We start from the raw sequence: 19,563 nt of genomic DNA, 5'->3' as shown, positions 1-19,563 counted from the left end.
TGATAAGTACGTTAATTGTTCATTGTGCAAATTTTGAACGCCTATTTTTTGTTAATAAAACCTAAACGACGCAATTTAAGAGCTTATTTTAAGCGCCTAAAACGCCACTTTTAAGGGCCTATATGTCCGCTGTCTACTGATAACACTATTTAACGTTTACATTTTTCTAATGTTTGTTTGATATAAAATTTTAGTAATTAAAATAAATTTATCATAAGAGTTTATGAACAATTTAAATTTATCTAAAGAAACTTTCTGTAAAAAGTTATTAATTATAAAAGAAAAATTCCTACAATTTTAAAAGGAATGTTTAAGAATACTTTAACTAATTCAATTTTTATAGAGTATACAAGAGTTTGTGTTTGCTATTCTAACAAATTTTGTCAATAAATGCTTAAAATTTACATTTAAAATAAACTATTTTACATTTTAATGCTTTAATTAACCATTTAACTTAAAATGATATAAAATTTCTATTTCATTTGCATATTTTAATATTCGAAAAAGACTAATTCAATTAAATGCTTTCAATGCAAATTCCATTAATATAAAGAAATTTAAATGATAGAAACTAATGTGAAGATAATGCATTTTTTAAATTTATCATTTGTAATGCATGAATCGTATATCAAATCTATTCATTACTGTATATATATGCAACTTCTTACCTATTGTATAAAACTATTTCGTGTGATACAAATCGATCATTGTGAAGGTATGAAAACATTAATATTTAAAATGTAGATGATATAATTTGTATAGCACATAATTTATTCTCAAATATTTATCTTCCTTCAAAACTTAAAAAGAATTTAAGCTATTGAAACTAGAACTATAGTTCCAAAAAAACAAAAAAAATATTTAATATGAAATTATTTGAATTTTTGTTAAATCTAAAGGTTTTTTTAATTACACGTTTTTTTTATTCACGGAAGAAAACTGTTATGACAACTTAAAATATTTTAAATTTCTTTTGGCACAACATCAAGAAAAAAAAAAAAAACAGTGAACATTAAACCCAAACTAAGCAGAATGTTTTAAACTTCTTTCTAATCAAACATAAACTTTGAAAGTGATAAGGAAACAAAGTTCATATTATACTCATATATCTTAATGAAAAGATTAAACACATGGAATCAGATTATGTCATCATGATTTTATCAAGTTTCCTATATTTATAATGTAATATTTCATCTATCATTATTTTTATTGCAATTATATAAAATGTTATCTAAAATATTCATGTTCCACTTTGACTTGCATTCATTTCAAAATTAAAAATTCCTAATTTCAAGCTCGTAGGCAATTACTGTAATTACAGAATTAAACTCATCGATTAATTTTTTTAATTATGTAACTTATTTAACCTTCTATGATAATTTTATCTGAGTTAAATCATTAAGAAAATTGTCATATTATAATTAGCTATGGCTTTTGAATTTCTTTGGCTTCATTTTTACTTCACTTTATGCATGAAACAGGAAATTGTTATAAAACACTTCAAACATCCATTATGATTATCTTAACAGAAAACAAAACTGTAATATAACATCTACTCTTAACATTTTCAAGCACGAATCTCTAAGCCACATTACAAAAATCATACGTAAACATATTTGTGTAAGAATATTCATTCCACAGTTTTAAGCTTAAGAACATTTTCTAGTTTTTAATAAATAAATGATATTATCACAGAATACTCATGACAATCATCAAATATCTGTTATACACACGTGAAAATGATCTGAGACTACTTCTATCATCATTGGGCTATTTAAATTTATTGTTATTCAATCTAAAAGTACTACTTCAAAGCTTAAGGCAAACAATAACTAATATAAAGCAATTCATAAGCATATTTAATGCTTTAATAAAATCTATATATATAAAACTTCAACTAAAGCAAGTGAAAAAGAAATTAGAGATCAGTGATAACTACGTGAGAATCAATGAAATGTATGCAAAAATTACAAAGTCTACTTGTTTCTGGCACTGGAAAATATTTGTCAAAAACATAGAGTTGTATATTAATGTAAACAGTATAATATAAGTAAGAACTATTTCCCAATCCTAAATCGGTATACTCCAGTCAAGTCCATTAATTATAATTGTAATTGAAATCTTATCCAAAAAATGTTTCTGCACGCCTACGAAATGTACTTCTTGAAGTTTTCATGTACTTGTGTTAGGACTGCAGGCTTCCTAACTGGCTCCATCATCTTATATAAATTAGTTACCCTGATGCAACATACTGGACAAATGATCAAATTTGTCATTTCAGATAGTGTGTCTGCAGTTAAGTAATTTATTTGAAAGAACAAAGTACTACTCAATTGAATTAAGAAAGTTTATTAAAAATTAAATATAACTTTTTTCCAGTTAAGTGCCCAGATAGAAAAATCCAATCTCATGGCCATTATTATAAATGAGTATTCCATTAAGTTCATTTGAGGATCTAATTTTAGAAAGATATTAACTATGGAAAATAAAACTTGCAAAAGGTACATATATAATTCTAAAATATCATTTACAATGCTGAGTTACAATTTTTAATCATCTTTTAATTTTAAAAAAATCACATAATCTCTGATCCAGATTGGAAGTTCACATATAGTTAAATGGGGCCTCCGACCCCTAATCTTTCCCAAATAATAAATTAGATAAAATAAGCCCAATTGCAAAATTCTCATACAAATTGTGTCTAAAATATATAATGCCAAGCATAGATTATTTATGCAATGTTTTCCAATGCATTTAATATTTAAGAAAGCTGTTTAATTTGCATAAACAAGATAATAGCCATTGCTCACGTAATATATACTTGTTTCTATATCAATATAAATAGATATCTAGACCATTATAAGCTACATTTTGCAATGTATAGAAAAAATATTTTATTATATTATGGTTTCTTTTTTATTCAAACATTTTTAAACTAAAAACCTGTATAAATTTTTATTTTATTAGAAAATTTTTATACTTTACAGTCTACGTTTATTTGCATATACAAGTATAATTTAAAGCCATTTAGGATCTGTTTAAACCTTTTTTTTTTCTTACTGTGTCAATATGTGTAAGGAATCGTCATTAAATTATCTTTTTATAAAATTTTAGTACTACCAAGCTCGTTCAAAAACATAATTGATCAACAAGTCTGTCTGCTTGAAATCTTTGAATAAGTAGCAAGACAATTAGCTTTCCTAATCAACCGTAGAGCGCAACGAACACTAAACAACAGTATTCTACAATAGTGATTGATGGCCTCACTAATGATGTTAGCAGGATACTGCTAAATGTAAGTTAGAACAAACAAGCAAACCAAATTAAGATATTCTCACAACCAATCATGTAAAGGTCACAAGTAAACTAAATTACTGTTAATTAGTCATAATATTTTCAAAGATACTGTTGGCATTATGCCTATCCTAAATATGTAAATAGTAATCTGTTTATTATTTTATATACTTCAATAAACAGTCAAAGCAATAAAAGGAAAGTATTATATACATATATAATATAAATTTTAGATTTTAGTATGCAATCTGAAAACTTTAACTTTCAAAAGTAACAAAATTTTGAATATTTACTGTTAAAATTTATAAATTACTTAAAATAAAACGATTATTTACATTATTCATGTTAATTAATAATTTGACAAGAATATTTTCATAGTACATAAACAGTACTTTATGTAATGCAGACATGTTTAGTTTTAAGTGAAAAACATAATCTAATAAATACAACAACAGAATTTCTAAATTTAAATAAAAAATGTTATTAAAACTTTTTACAAAATTCTCCTTAAACAACTAACCAAAAATTAATTAAATAATATGTAAAAACAATTAGCTATTGTTAACTAGCAAAATAAATAATAAGGAACAGAAAATTTAAGTTTATTAAAACTTTTTCCTCTTAAATCATATCAATAATAAGCACAAAACAAAAATTTAGTTAACAGAAAATTTCATGTCATATCTGTAGTACTGGATTTTAATTAAAATTTTATTATGCATTACAATAATTGAGTGAAATTGATCTGAATTTTGGGCAATATGCTTGTAATAAAAATAGTTCCTTTGCAGATTTAACTATTGACTGATATTATATTCAATCTGTTATAGTTCAAACCTGCACATAAAGATCAGTTATCAACATCTTAAGAAAATACACCATCAAAATCCTATGTATACATACAACCATCAAAATTCTAACAAACATATTAAATAGTCCAATAAATCAATGATATACATTGAGAGTTTAACTCTTAAAGTGAACAAAGTCCACAATTCTGAAGTAAACAAAGTCTATACAAACTATTTTAAAGACGGAGAGTTATTTAGGAATAATTATTATTAAATTTTATTCTAAAAAAATAAAAATATACTAATGGGTAGGTACTATGTACACTTAATGTCATGTGTAATGCATCATCTTTCCAATAATAAAATGCAGAAATATTACAGATAACTTAAATACAACATAAGTAATATAAAATAACAGAACTTAATTTGGACTTTGTTCACTTCACAACTAAATCCTCCAATTTTGACAAACAATATTAAAAGTGCAAATTTTAAGTAATCCCTTATAACAAACAAAAAATAAGCAATATTGTAGGTATGAAATGTTTAAACAAAACACAATAAAGACATGTTTATAGCAGCAAATGTATAACATTCAATACTGAAATGAAAAAGCAGAAATATGCAAACTTCAACTCACAATCTGTTAAATTTAAATGTCAGTTGCACACAATTCCTAAACCTTCAGTTCCTTAAGTGATCTTTCATACTGAGACTACACGAACTTCCGCAATTTCCAAGAAGGCCACATCTCTCTCTAACCATGATTAGAGTAAGCATCAAAAACAAGGGAAGCATGTTTAATGATTCTTTTGACCACAATTAAAGATTGTCTGATCTATTAATTAAGTTTATGAAACAAAAACATGGCAGAAAAACTAACTACAATCACAAAAATGATTCCAGTATAAGACCTAAACTATTTTCATTGGTTATCTAATAATTACAGTAACTGAAAAACAGTTTAAATTTTTGGGAATGTCTTATTTTTTTAATAAGAACTTTTTAAAATATTTCTTTTAAATCGTGGAAAACCAATTTTTGGTTCTTAATTTCTCCTACTTTTATACATTGAATCATTCAACTGTATTTTTCCTAATTTTATTCATTTAATGAAATTATATACAAATTTCTTTTATAAAATAAAAATTGTCCGACATTAAACAATTTCTTCATTAAAAACTAGTTTAAATATCATTTAAGTACATATATATACAGTTGTACTATTTTCAGAATTTAATATAAAATTAATATAAAAATTTATATAATCATATAATTTAACCCTTTGTGCTCCAAGTAATAAATCTACAATATATATAAATTAATATTTTATTTTATATTAAATATATTTAAATTTTAAAACATTACATAATTCTATTTAGTTTTGCATTCATAAATATTAATTATAATGCAATATTTTGACACTGATTTACTTCTAGCTTAATACATATACAAAATCCTCACTAAATCAGAATGCGTGTAATTTGTTGGCGAAAATCTACATGTAAATAATAAAAATAATGTCAAAAAAATGAAAAGTGACTAAAATAATCCAAAAATATGTAAATAAAAATTTAAATAGTTCCCAAAGAAATATATAACAAGTAAAAATACATTCTGTTGTTATAACACTAACATTTTGCCACAAATTGCTTATAGTACTAAGATCAGAACAAGACGGTTTATTATTATTATTATTTTTTATTGTTTCGGCTTCAACTCAACAAAACTGATACATAAATTTAGGTGCAAGTCATACTGATGTAGAATTATGCAAGTTTCATTTTATTACTCCTATAAACTCCAAAATAAATTGATTACGTTACAAATAAAACACTGCTTATTTATTGAACAAAACAATTAATTAAGGATGGAGTCGGAAAGAGCTTTGCTATGCCCTGTCCTGAAGATTTGGTTCTCTGTAAAGTTTTGATCTGGCTTAATAAAGATTACTGCTTATTTGATGATTAATTTTTGAGATTTCTACTTAATTGGAAGCTTTACTTGAAATTATTAAAGTTTATTTATACATATAATGAAACAAAGTATTTGATATATGATACTGGTCTCTATAATCATGGAACTATTTATTAAATCCAATTAAAAAAAAAAAATATCATACCAGAATTTGTTCATGTAATGCTTCTTTTTTTAATCAAATATCATATATATGCATGAAATATATTGTTTTGAAACAAATCTATCATTATAATTTATAATATACATTCATCACTTAAACTAATTTTAACAGAAGAAAAATGTAAGAACGACTGACACAATTAGAATATTCTAACTGTAAGAAAATAAAGTAATACTGAAAGCATAAATCACCCATTATGACTTGATCAGAGAAATTCTGGTCTCATTCCATTATTTTAATGTGAATTTTTTCCAAACCTCAATGTAATATTGTTTTAGAAACTTTGATTATCATCATCTTAGAAGGATGAGCAATCAAACCGTTATTCAGACCTAGTAATTTGACCAATATAAATAATTCTTGGGACTATAACAATGATTTATTTTATAATAAGCAAAAAAAAAAAAAAAATCAAGTTCAAATGAAACTTAGAAAACAAGATACATCATTATTATTTGATTAATATGGCATATAATTCACCATGTAAACATTTAATATAGTAATTAAATAGTATAAATGTTAATATACATTGTAATCAAGCGAATTGCAAGATCTCACTGAATAATGCTAAAACTCTTTAAAAAAAAGAAAACTTCATGAGCATTTAGAAATCATTAAAATTAAAGAAAACAGAATGAATTTGAACACAGATATAGTCATCAGTGAGATCTGGCAGCCATTATTACATAATTATTGGGTTGTTCGGAAAGTAATTTCATTTTTTTCCGTGGAAAAATCACACTATTTTTATAATAAGTAAATATTTTATTGAATTATATATTGACCATTTTGGTCAAATACTTGTTGTCATCATTTCTGGTAGTAGCATGATTTCACATTCATAAAAGTTTTGATTGTTGCTTACAAAAAACTGATCCAAGTGATTTTTGACATTGTCATTTCAAGTAAATGTCTTACAGTTAAAAAAAATTTGTATAGTCCGGAACAAATAATAATCTGAGTGTGCTCAATCTGGCAAATATGGTTGGTGTGATAGTAGGTCCCATCTAAGTTATAACAGTTTCTGAGGAGTTACCAAACTTGTGTGAAATTTGACATTATCGTGTTAAAATACTACACCTGTTTTGTTGATCAATTCTGGCCCCCTTTTCTGTTTGATGATATTACTCAATTTGTTTACTCAATGGCTGTACACTTTCGAATCAATTGTTAAATTGTCTGGTAAAAGCTCTAAAAAAAATTCTTTAAAATCCCACCAAAGAGAGCATCTCTCTTTCAGAACACGTGGAATCCATATATTGAGTTTTGAAACGAAACCAATTTGTTTCAAGTAATCATAAACAGTTTGATTTGACAAATTTAATCTCTTAGTGATTTCACATGTTGTTATTTGGCAGTTTGCTTCAATCAGTACCTTTATTTTGTTTTCATTGGTTTCAACTTGGCATCCAGAATGTGGTGCATCTTCAATATTGAAATTGCCAGAACGAAATTTGTAAACCAGTTTTGGCATTGTCGTTCTGTCAATACATCTTCTCCATACACGCCACACATTTTTTTTCTCACTTGAACAGCATTCTTACCTTTTTGGTAATAAAAGAGCAAAATATGCCAAAAATTCTGCTTTCGATCTTTCATATTTGATGGGACACAAAAAATAAACAATTGCACAAAATCAAACAAAATATTTTTACAAATAAGCCTTAAAATGCTAGCTGTCAAAATATATAATGATAATATGGTTTAGAATGAAAATGGCGGGAAAAATACGATTAATCTGTCTAGTGGTAAAAAAAAAAAAACAAAATTACTTTCCGAACATCCCAATAGAAAAGCCCATTGAGGTTTCCTTCCAACTCCCTTTCACCCATGTTTTATAATGCACTGTATCCTGTATCATGTAACTATCAACTTGGCTGAGGAATGTACAGTGAGATTTTACATTTGTTTTAGTAATTAATTAATAGTAAGTAATTCTTTTAGGTTTATTATAAAAGGTTTTCCTTTTTAATCAACAATTTTATTTTTTAGTTTATCAATACAAAATTTATTCTTCCAGTGGTCACTGACATATTTGAAAAACAGTCAATTCATATTTTAAAAATATGTATTATGCATTTAGTATTGTATATCAGAGTTACTGTATATAGCATTTGTTGTTTAATTAAGTAGATCTGTAATAAAGGACTGAGGGGCAGAAGGCCCAAAATGCATTTTTTTGTATAATAAAGTTTGCATAGTCAATCAGTCTCCTTCAGTAAAATTTATGCTTACCACAAAAGAATTCAATGGGATACAAGTAACAATTAAACAATGTTAACATAATTTATGACTGCATTTATGTTTTTAAACAAGTTTACAATGTCTTATACAATACCAAATTATTTCCATAAACATAATGTATTTTGTAATTATAATACATGAATATATATATATATATAAAAAAAAAATTCCTAATGTATGAATAATGATAAAATTATTTGTGTTTAAAATAATTGCTAATGTAAATTAGAATGAAACATTTGCCTCAAAGCCATAATTCCATGCAATATTTGACATTTTTCATCAGGAGAAACGAACATAAAGGGGATCAATAACTTTCTAGGAAATAAAACTGGCTTCTATAGAACTTATGGGTTTCAATGGACATATATTTAGGTTAATCCTATAAAAAATAAATAAATATAAACAAAATTATATATATATACATAAAAAAATCATCTTTCATTTGAAAATAAAATATAAACCAGGTAATTTTTCATATTAATAATTTTCATTTCACTAACGAATTTTTCAGCTTTACATTCTAAAATCACAGGTAACTGCTATTTTAGTGAGATCTACTGTGCAAAAATGTTATTAGAATCAAACAAATCAGATTATAAAGAACAACAGATGGAGAATTCTGTTAATCTATGTGAATTGAAATACATTAATTCACAATTCATAACATTAGTTTTACTCAAATTGTAACAATTGCATAATAATTTACTGTTTTAATGAATTAAAGTCAACATTAACATTCAAAAATTAACTCATTTTAGCAGTATAATATATCTAATGAAATTATCAAAAATTATCATCTATTACTATTTGTATTAGGTATCCTAGTGTAAGATAATTTTCAAGTTTTCACATGTTATATAACTTTTTTCCTCATAGATTCTAATCAGAAGCACTTGCTCTTCGTTTATATATTAAAATAATTATTTTGTTTCAATTTCAATATCATACTAACTTTAAATCTGATGTATTGACAATAATAAATAAAAGTATTTGATGTCTGTAACAAATTTGTATGGAAAACATTCTCGATAAAAACAGGACTGACGAAACACATGTGACATTAGTTTAGCGTTAAACTTATTCAAAAATTGATTTTTCAATAGTAGTTTGTTTACAAAGCAGTTATTTGTACATTTAAAATTATAACATGCTACTACTAAGTTATTAATTTTTTTTATTTACTGTTTATATTTTCCACTTCTTATGTAAAATATTGTGATAATGAGTACTAAATAATGTAGTTACTGCAATAATTAAAATCTTAAATTAGTGCTGTAAAAAACCTCATATTTAAAATTATAACATTTTAGTATTCAAGAATTACCAACATTTATCATGAATCGAAACTTCAATGAGAGAATATATACATTTGTTGTCTGTAATAATATTCAAATTTCTTTGAAGTTAATTTTGACAAAAGCTAAGTTTTATAATAATAATAATAAAAAATCTTTAACTCCTGATAATTTAATTCATAAACTATAAGGACTTTTTAAAATGAAATTTATATGATGTAAATTTCTTATTTGTTTATAGAAGATTTAATATTAATACATGCATTGTCATTAGCTATATACTATATTTACTTGTATATAAGACAAGGTTTTCATTCATTTATCACAGCTTCAAATTCCTAGATCATCCTATATGCATGAGTGAAAGATTCTTTGCATTTTTTAAAAATAATTTTTGTGAACTGTGTACAGTAGAGTCCTGTACAATGCGTAAATAAAGCAAGCAACACTTTTGAATTTTGTTGATCAGAGGTATACTTTTTTTTTCAACTTATATGCCAAGGTTTAAATTTTAATAAATCGTGTGATAATGCCCATGTGAAAACGGATGATTATTCGAAAATCAGAATTCAGAGAAACTCATAAGTGTAATCGACGGAGAGTGGATTCGACTGTTAAGAATTGGCAAAAAAAGGTTTCCGATTGTCCAGCTTTACATGAACAAAATTATGTCGTTGATTTTACAAGATTTTTCCTTACAGTTTAAAATGCCAGTAATTTTTGCGGAACAATGTGTGCATTTACATTCATTTGATATTTTACTTGTGATTAGACAAAATAAAATTAGAATTGTATTAATATATCTAATTTTCTTTATTTTGATCTTTAAAGTCACACCTCGTCTTATATGTGAGTAAATACGGTACATAGTAGTTTTACATATACTAAAACAAAAATAATAAAAACTAGTCATATCTAAAACCATAAAGTAAATTATGACTTCAAGCATAATATTTAAAGCTAAAGAAGTAAATATTTTATATTAACAGTTAAATCACTTAAAAATTTAATCTACTTAAATTTGCATACTATATGTTAGACTAAATCAGTTAAGAAAAATAAGTTCGCCACCTGGATACACAGTCGATATTGATGTTAAAGACACAGAAAGATTCTATATTTTTAACTAAGTGAAATATTCCAGACTGTTTTTTTTATGCTTTAGTACATGTAAATTCTTTTGGATGACAAGCAAATGTGTAAGATTTCTTGCCTAGATTCTGAAAACTGCAGTTTCAAATTAGTGTGCATCTTGAACGTAGAGAGTAACAAAATGTTAACAAATGAAAGTTAACAAAGATTTCTGCTTTAACTACTAAAATTCAAGCAAAGAATAAAGCTAGAAAAAGTTTTCTTTTTAAATGTTTGATCATATCTGATTGAAACCGATACTTGAAGCTGGGAAGAAATCAATAGTAATTAACTTTTCAACTGCTGGCGGTGCACATGTAGGGAATTGCTGTATCATGGATAAAATGTATCTGTCTCCATTCAATTCTCATCATTTATTTATTTCTGTAAAAGGAATCATTTCTTATTTTGTTTCTTAATTTAATAAATACAGGTTTATTTTCTATCCTATCAAAACTGTTCGTTGTTTTGTCAATCTTTGAAAACAGTGACAAATTTGATAAAATAAACCGAATACATTTAACATGATTTTTCAATTATTTGACATTATCATTCCACAGTGTTTTGTAATAGAATAATGCATAATGTATAACATGATTATTCCATTAACATTGTTTTCAGATAAACAAAGATAAATTAATCATAAATTTATTTATATTTATTATTAATATTATGTGTATATAATATTGTAGAAAATATTGCAAAACACTGTACTGAATAGAGTTTTGTAATAGTAATATTTTAAGTTTTGTAACAGTAATATTGAACAGATTATTGCACAACTTGAAATTTCATACTACTTTTTATTGTTTCTGTAATTTGCTAATCAGAAATTTGTATCTCTTAATTTGTTCATAGAGTTTATAAAAATTGTTGACAATGCCGTAATCTATGTTTTTCTTTGACAAACGAGATTATTTAAACTTTGTGACAAAACTTGAGCTGTTCACTAAAATCTAATTTATTTATTGATAAGCAATTTGACTGTGTCTAATTCCAACACAATATATTCTTGCTAATCCTATTTCTTATACATGGTTGTTCAGATTACTATGAATACATAAATATAAAGAAAATCAAAAAAAGATTATAATAAATAGATATACCTTTATAATTTTTTAAATGTATGTACCAAATATAGTATAGATTATATGTTAAAGCATGTAGTTCATATTAATTTTACAAATCTTTACATTAAAAAAACATAATCTTATTTCTTTGACTTTTTTGTAAGATCATTATATTCAAATGTTAAAACTAGAAAATACATCATCTTTATGTTAAATTAAGCTTCCAGGAACAGCTTTTTCTTGTTCTTCATCTTTGTTGGCATAAAATCCAGTTGCAAAGCAGTATTTTAGACATACAGAAGCATAAACTTGATTGACTGTTTTCAAGAAACCTTCACTACTTTATTTAATATATAGCACTACATATTTTATTTGCATTAATTTGTTTTAATTAAGCACAACTCAAAACTTATAAAAATAATTTAAAAAAGGACCAAATTGGTTTGTGTTAATGAGAATGCACAGTACTCTCATTAACACGTGCCTTCAAATACTTGCAAATTCTCTTTATAATTTTTTTTTCTGTATCACCATCTATCCAGGATTTAGAAATTTACATAAATCCATATGTGAAACATCATCATGATTTACATAAATTTTTTGGTTGAACTCTTCATCTGTTGTAGACATTTTCTCATAATTTTATCAAAAATCAATAACGTTTTACTATTAAGAGTATTTTAAAGCTATTTTTAACACGTATTTCATAAAAACCATTAAAACAATAAATATTTTATTGAACACTAGCCATAGAATGTGCTAAATATTTGGTTTGATCAGAATATGACTTGCCAATTAATTTGACATCACGGTCATTAGGATTTTGAATTGTATTCATACTAATAAAATATCTAAATACTTTCGCAAATGCTATTCATCTATTCTTTCTTAACGTTACTTGTGAAAGAATTAAAATGTTTGAAGTTATCTTCAAAGTTTGAGAAATAAATTATTTTACTTTAAATTGGTTTATAATTTTTATATATTACTTTTAGAATATCTCACTGAATGTAAAATTCTCGACAGAATACTATTTCCATCCGTTTTTGCTAACATTCTGATATTTTTAAAAGATTTCTCTAGACATAATTATTTCACATAGCTAGTCTGCTTGATCAATTCCACTTTACTGTATAAGTATGATTTTGTGTGTTTACTTTTGAATAATTTCAATTCAATTTAATAAAACATCTTAAATATATATTTTTTTAATATGTGTTTGATGAAATAATTCATAACTGAATATTCAAAAAGCCATTTAACTTTTTTCGGCACAAACAAAATAAACAGTGAAGTGGTTATAAAATCATTTCAATGTTTTATTTATTCTGTTGTATTTTCAATTAAAAGTTAGTAACCTTAAGAAAAAAATACATTCAAAACAATCTCTAAAATCTGTTTTGTCCAAAAACAATAATTATCTTGGAAGAAACATGCACAGATACAAACTGTAAATTAGTTTCAAGCTTCTGCGTGTGTAACTAAAATATAAACAGAAGCTTGGAACTAATTTACAGTTTGAGTAAGCATTAATTTTTAACAGAATACAAATTGATGCAAAAAGTCAATAATAATCAGGAAAATAAGTATTTTTTTTCTCTTCACTTATAATTCAACAACAATATAAGAATGAAGTTTATTTTGCATGTGATCTATGAGATGGTTTGCAAAAACATTTTGCGTTTCAAAAACCATGTTTTCTTTTGAATTAATGTATTACCTAGTAATGTATCATCTAGTTACGTCACTGAATTCTGCAACTATTGAATTTTTCTAAAAATTTTTTCAAGTAAATTTAATGAATGGCTTACTAATTTACAAAAAGGCAGTGTGTTCATTTCTAAAGCATTCATTAACAACGCAATTTTTCGTTTGCATAATATGCCATTCATCGATTCATATTCATTTATACAATTTTCTCACCCAAAACTATAAATAATGGGGCAGAGAAAGGTCCAAACAACATCATAAACTGCCCTTACACTTGTACAAATCATCTAGAATTTGTATAGAATTTGCTCATCTAAAAATGTTACAAACATTTATATGTCAAAATTGGACATGGCTAATCTCTAGTGAAGAATATGGTTATAACAGGATGATCAACGTCAACACTTAAATTTCAAATTCTGATCATTAGCTCATGAACAAAAAATGAAAAACCTTCTCCTAATGTACAAATATTAATTTGAGAAATGCAAGTTTGCTTTAAAAGTTTGAATATAAAAGATGTATGGCATTTTTGAAATGCAAAACATTTTTTATATGCCACTTCACATACATATTTGTCATTATTTTTGTTTTAAGTAACAATGATAATTCTCTACACTATCATTATTATGGAAAAATAACTCAAAGTTATGTAAATATGGAGCACAAAGGGTTATTGACCTTAAATATATAATTATTAATGTATATTTCTTATAAATAAATTTAAGAAAAACCATTAATATTAATACAAAATGACAGAAAACAATAATATGTAATAAAAGATAAATATTGATTTATTAAAATTCATCAGTAAATATATAAAAGAAAATGTCTTATAAACAGAAATCTAGCAATTAATTATGTTTTATTAGTCTATGTTACATAATTTTTTGAAACTGACAACAGTTTTTCTAATACTGTACAGTAATTAACAATATTTTATGAATAATTTTCTATCGTTAAGCCTGAAACACAATAACAGTAAGATTCTTTATAAGACACTTTCGGAATGAAATTCAAATGTATAATCTTTAATTTTTCAAATTAAAATTTTACGAAAATTTCTAAAATGTACACATTTAATAAATTATTAGAAAAAGTTTGACTTACCACCATAAGGATCATAAAGAGGATAACCAACTCCTACGTGCGTATGATGATGAGTATGCAGATGTCGTTGAGGTGGAGGTGATTGACTCCTATCGTTTGTGTTGTTTACTTCTTGCTTAGAACTGCTCGATGTTGCTTCCGAACTACTAGCTTTATTCTGCGTGGATGCCGTAGGTGTGGAAGAATTTGTACTCGTTGTGGGAGACATTATCGCTCTTTCGTGCAATTCATGAATTTTGTGTGTCGAACAGGTATAATGTTGTGATACTTGATGTAAAAGATCTAAAGCTTTAGCTGAACCTGTCGGATGTAATTTTGGACCCAAACTGTCTGGCATACCTTGATTATGTGGTGGAATGTCACAGGGTGCTGAAGGCACATGATAGCGCAACTGAGAATGCAAATAATGAGAACTACCATAATGAGGAGGTGTAGACATTAACATTGGACTTAAACTACCTCTATATAAAGGATCAAATGGTATGTGTGCAAAATGTGAATGGGTAGGTTGAAGATAAGATGGCTGAAGATAAGCATAGCTGTTGGTTGGAGGTGGCGGAGGACCCGTTGTTTCCATTGTTGGCTTTTGACCTTCATTATGTATCTTTCCCTTATCACTTTTATGTTTATCTTCACGAGCACTAGATTCTGCATGTTCAGATGTCTTACTAGATGCTCCACTTTCTTTTTTGCTTGATGAAGAATTGTTAGTGTATTCTTTAGGAAATAAAGTCTGTTCTCGTGAATTCCCTTTTGGACTAGATGACAATGATTTTGTGGACTCTGATTTTGGTGAAAGTATGACTGAAGTTGGTCTTGTTGATTCAGACATATTACAGGGCTTATTTTTAATGACTACAGTATTAAACATTTCATCTTTTCTTCCCTGTAACTGAGTCTGTGAATGTTCAGTCTCTAATTTTTGTTGATCTATTAAACGTTCTTGCATTATATAATATCGTCTCATTTCTTCTCTCTGTCTCTCATAAAGCATTGCTGCTTCATACTGTGACAGTTTTACCTTACCAGCATCCATCTGAGATTTTAATTCAATATTTTCTTTCAATATTTGATGGTTTTCGTTTTGTTTGTCTTTTAAAGGAGTTGTAGCTGTAACTACGGGAGAAACAGAAGGTGTCACAGAACTTTCAACCCTATTTTGTGAGGGATGAGAAGGAGGCCGAACTTCTCTGTCCTTACTAGTTATCACAGCACTGCTGGCAGAAGTTTGTTTATTCACATCTGGAGGAACAGATAAAGGTGGATGAATTCCTTTATCTTCAGAAATTTTCTCCCTGCTTTCACGACTTCGTTCTTCTTTGTTTCTTATCTGAGAATGTTGAATGTGTAATTTATGTTGCCTCTCTATTTGTTCTTTATGTTGTCTTTCTACATGATCCTTGTGATGTCTTTCTGTTTGTTCTTTATGCTGTTTATCCACATGTTCTTTGTGTTGTCGCTCTTGTTCTTTTTGTTGTTTTTCAACATGTTCCTTATGTTGTCTTTCTGTTTGCTCCTTATGCTGCCGTTCTGCTTGTTCTCGATACAATCGTTCCTGTTCTTCAATGAAATGTTCATACTGTTGTTTGTAATGGGGATCTGTTGCTAATAAATGCATATGATAGGTAGCATCAACAGAATATGGATATCCTTGCATATAACCATAAGGATAGGCATACTGTTGTTGAATAGGATATTCCTGTTGACCACTATTAGATACGGCAGATGGCGGTGCAATATTTGTTGGTGTTGTAACTTCTTCAGTAGAACTTTTCTTTTCTGTTTTCTCCTGTGAAACATTACTATTTTCAATTTTAACTTCTTGTGGACAGTTCCAGTTTCTAACTTCCTTATTTCTCTCTGTTTCAGATTTCTTTTCAGTATCATTCTTTTCTACATTCAGAGTAGCAGATGGAACAGAATTTTGAGGAACTGAAGGAATCAAATATGGGGGTTGACTATAATATGTATACATTCCGTAAGTACTAAGACTAGCTGCAGCGGCTTGAGATACAACTTCTGGCGGAGATTTAACTTCATCCTTGTCTTTATTACTTGGAACCTCTGACTCAAGTACTGGTGCACTATCATTGGCATCAGATATATCAGAGTAAGCAGGACTTTGAACATTCTCATTTATATTGCTAGAATCAGCAGGATTTGAATCAGAATTTAATGACTGTGTATTTCCTAATGATGAAACAATCTGTTTTTGTTGAACATTTGAAGAACTGGCAGTATTATTAACATTTTTGGCTATTGTTGTATCTAAACCCTCAAAAGGTCTTCCAATTCTGTCATTTTCATCTGCTGACTGTAAAACCTGTGATTTACTTGATTGTAAATTTGTTGAATTTCCTTTTCTTTCTTTATCTCTCTCTTTACTCTTTTTCTTATGTTTAGATTTCTCTTTCTTTAAACCTTCAAGAGCTGGATTAATTGTTGTTGGTTCTCCTAAAATAGTTGGTTTCGGTTGAATTGGTTTCAATGATGATGTAACATGTTGATGAGAGGTACCTGTCTGTGGTGCACTGTTATTATTCGAAAGGGGAAGAACTTGTGTTGGTGGAACTGAAATAACAGGTCTTACTGTCGTAGAACTAGAAGACTTTAATTTATACTTCTCTGTTTTTTCTAACTTACTCTTATCAACTGTCCCTGAAGATACCGACGAAGATACAGCTACAGGTGGTGAAAAGAAAGTAGCTATGTTATTTGACTGTACAGACATTGCAGCACTTGATGTTAGGTTCACTAAGGAAGTGGTTGTGGTTGTGCTTCCACTTCCTACTGTAGAAGTCTGGTTAAATAAAACATGAGATGTAGGAATGCTAACCGTTACAGAAGGAATATCTGCAGTAGTTGCTGATGTTACAAAGTTTACAAGGGAAGATGAAGACAATGACGACGATGATGATGATGACGGACTTTGAGTTAATCCAACATGAGATGAAATATTAGAAGCAGGTCCTGATATGGGCATATTAACTGATACAGGTTTAGTTCCTTCTGAATTTGATGAAGTGTCGTTATTTTCCTGGCACTTTATAACAGAATTTAACTGATTGTTTGTACCACTAAGATGAACAAAATTACTATTTTTCTTGGAATCATTAATTGCAACTGAAGCAAGTGTTGACAAATCTGTTGCTTCTGAATAATTTTCACCTTCTGATGGTGTATTAATTTCTAAAATTGATATAGTTTCAGATGTGGATAAAGTCCTATTATTTGATTCATGATGGTGATGAGGTGAAACTGAAGTAGAAAAAGGAGTTATAGCAGGACTAGGAGGCACACTTGTACTATCCTGCAAATTTTCTTCATTATCTGAACTATTTGTTGCATCTTTGCCATCTTCTAATATATCATCAATTTTTCCTGCTTCAGGATTACTATGGGCATGTGTCTGATGATACCGAAGACCATTGATATGTTTGTACTTTTTACTGCAATTTGGTTCTGGGCATTCTATCAGAACTGGTGAGGACGGTTGAGGAAAGTCCACTGGAGCACTGCTACTATTAGGAGTAGGAGTGCTTCTCGACTGTGATCGACTTCTTTTGGTACTTTTACTATCCGGTTGTGCTGGACTTAATTCCAAATCATTTGGCCGTCCCTTTCTTTTACCATTATTTGATGTTCCCGATTCACTTTTTGCTGGACTACTAGGTACCGTGAACCCTGAGTTAGTACAACTGCTATTATTAGAAGCACTCCTGCGTCCTTTACAGTTTCTTAATTTACTCTGGACAGTTGCTCTAGAGTCATTATAATTATTACCTTCACTAGATGTACCAGTTGATCCTCTTCCTCTCTTTCCACGTGCTTTGGAAGTCTTAGCATCTATATCACTTGTAGGTGATTCACAAAATCTAGGTGGAGCCCAGTCATGTTTTGTACAGTCCAGGAGAGTACCAACATAGGTTTTCCCTCTCCATGTTACATTCACAACCAATACACCTATTTAATTAAAAAGTACAATTAATTACACACAAAATATACTAAATCATAATATTATAATTGCTGAATTTTAAAATTACTTGACTATATAATTCTATCAAAGTTTTGCCTTTTCAAAATTAATTTTGTAAATGTGAATAATACATGAAATGCTGTCATTAAATACAATAGAATTAACTGGACAATATCAAGTATTAATACTAAATAGATCAATGATATGATGCAACCAATACTTGTGTTTTTAAACTATTTGTTTAACTCTTCTTTCTTCTTATAGTTGTTCTTTATTAACATTGTTGGCAATTCTGTATAAGAATTTATAATTTAAATAAGTGAAGTTTCAATTACTAATTATTCTAATGTAAATTTAAAATTTATTACTAATTTTATTTTACCCAAATTCACTGCCTGTAACCGGCATTCTTCTTCTCCAATACAGAGGACTTTGCAAACGTTTTTGAACCTAATGTGGTTCTTCTTCAGGTAAAATTCGAATTCATATAGGAAATTCCATAGAGCCTGAAGAAGAACCACATTAGGTTCGAAAACGTTTGCAAAGTCCTCTGTATTGGAGAAGAAGAATGCCGGTTACAGGCAGTGAAGTTGAGTAATTTATCTATTCCGGTGTTAAAATTTCTGTATAATTTTATTTTATTTTTAAAAAACATTGTATTGACATTTAATATTTAACAAATAAAATTGTATGGACTATTAATTCAGTTTTTATTTTAAAAATATTTCTAACTTAATTTCAAATAATCAGAGATTTAAGTGTAAATATCTCAACCAAGTAAATATCTTTTGAAGACTGA

General features: G+C 27.3%; 1 protein-coding gene across 1 annotated transcript in view; it reads right to left on the bottom strand.

The window, feature by feature from the left end:
- Positions 1 to 14,570: 14,570 nt before the first annotated feature.
- LOC111642424 (zinc finger protein 608-like) overlaps positions 14,571 to 19,563 on the bottom strand; it is a 62,238-nt gene continuing 57,245 nt past the window's right edge. The window contains exon 5 of the mRNA XM_023388775.1: positions 14,571 to 18,751. Coding sequence (XP_023244543.1) covers positions 14,769 to 18,751 — 3,983 coding nt within the window. The 3' untranslated portion in view covers positions 14,571 to 14,768. The remainder of the gene's footprint in view (positions 18,752 to 19,563) is intronic.

Source organism: Centruroides sculpturatus, unplaced genomic scaffold, assembly GCF_000671375.1.
Source record: "Centruroides sculpturatus isolate CEXI.00-Female unplaced genomic scaffold, Cexi_2.0 scaffold1676, whole genome shotgun sequence".
In the NCBI taxonomy this organism is placed as follows: Eukaryota; Metazoa; Arthropoda; class Arachnida; order Scorpiones; family Buthidae; genus Centruroides; species Centruroides sculpturatus.
Note: the sequence above shows the minus strand (reverse complement) of the source record. Positions and strands in the feature narration are given on the sequence as shown.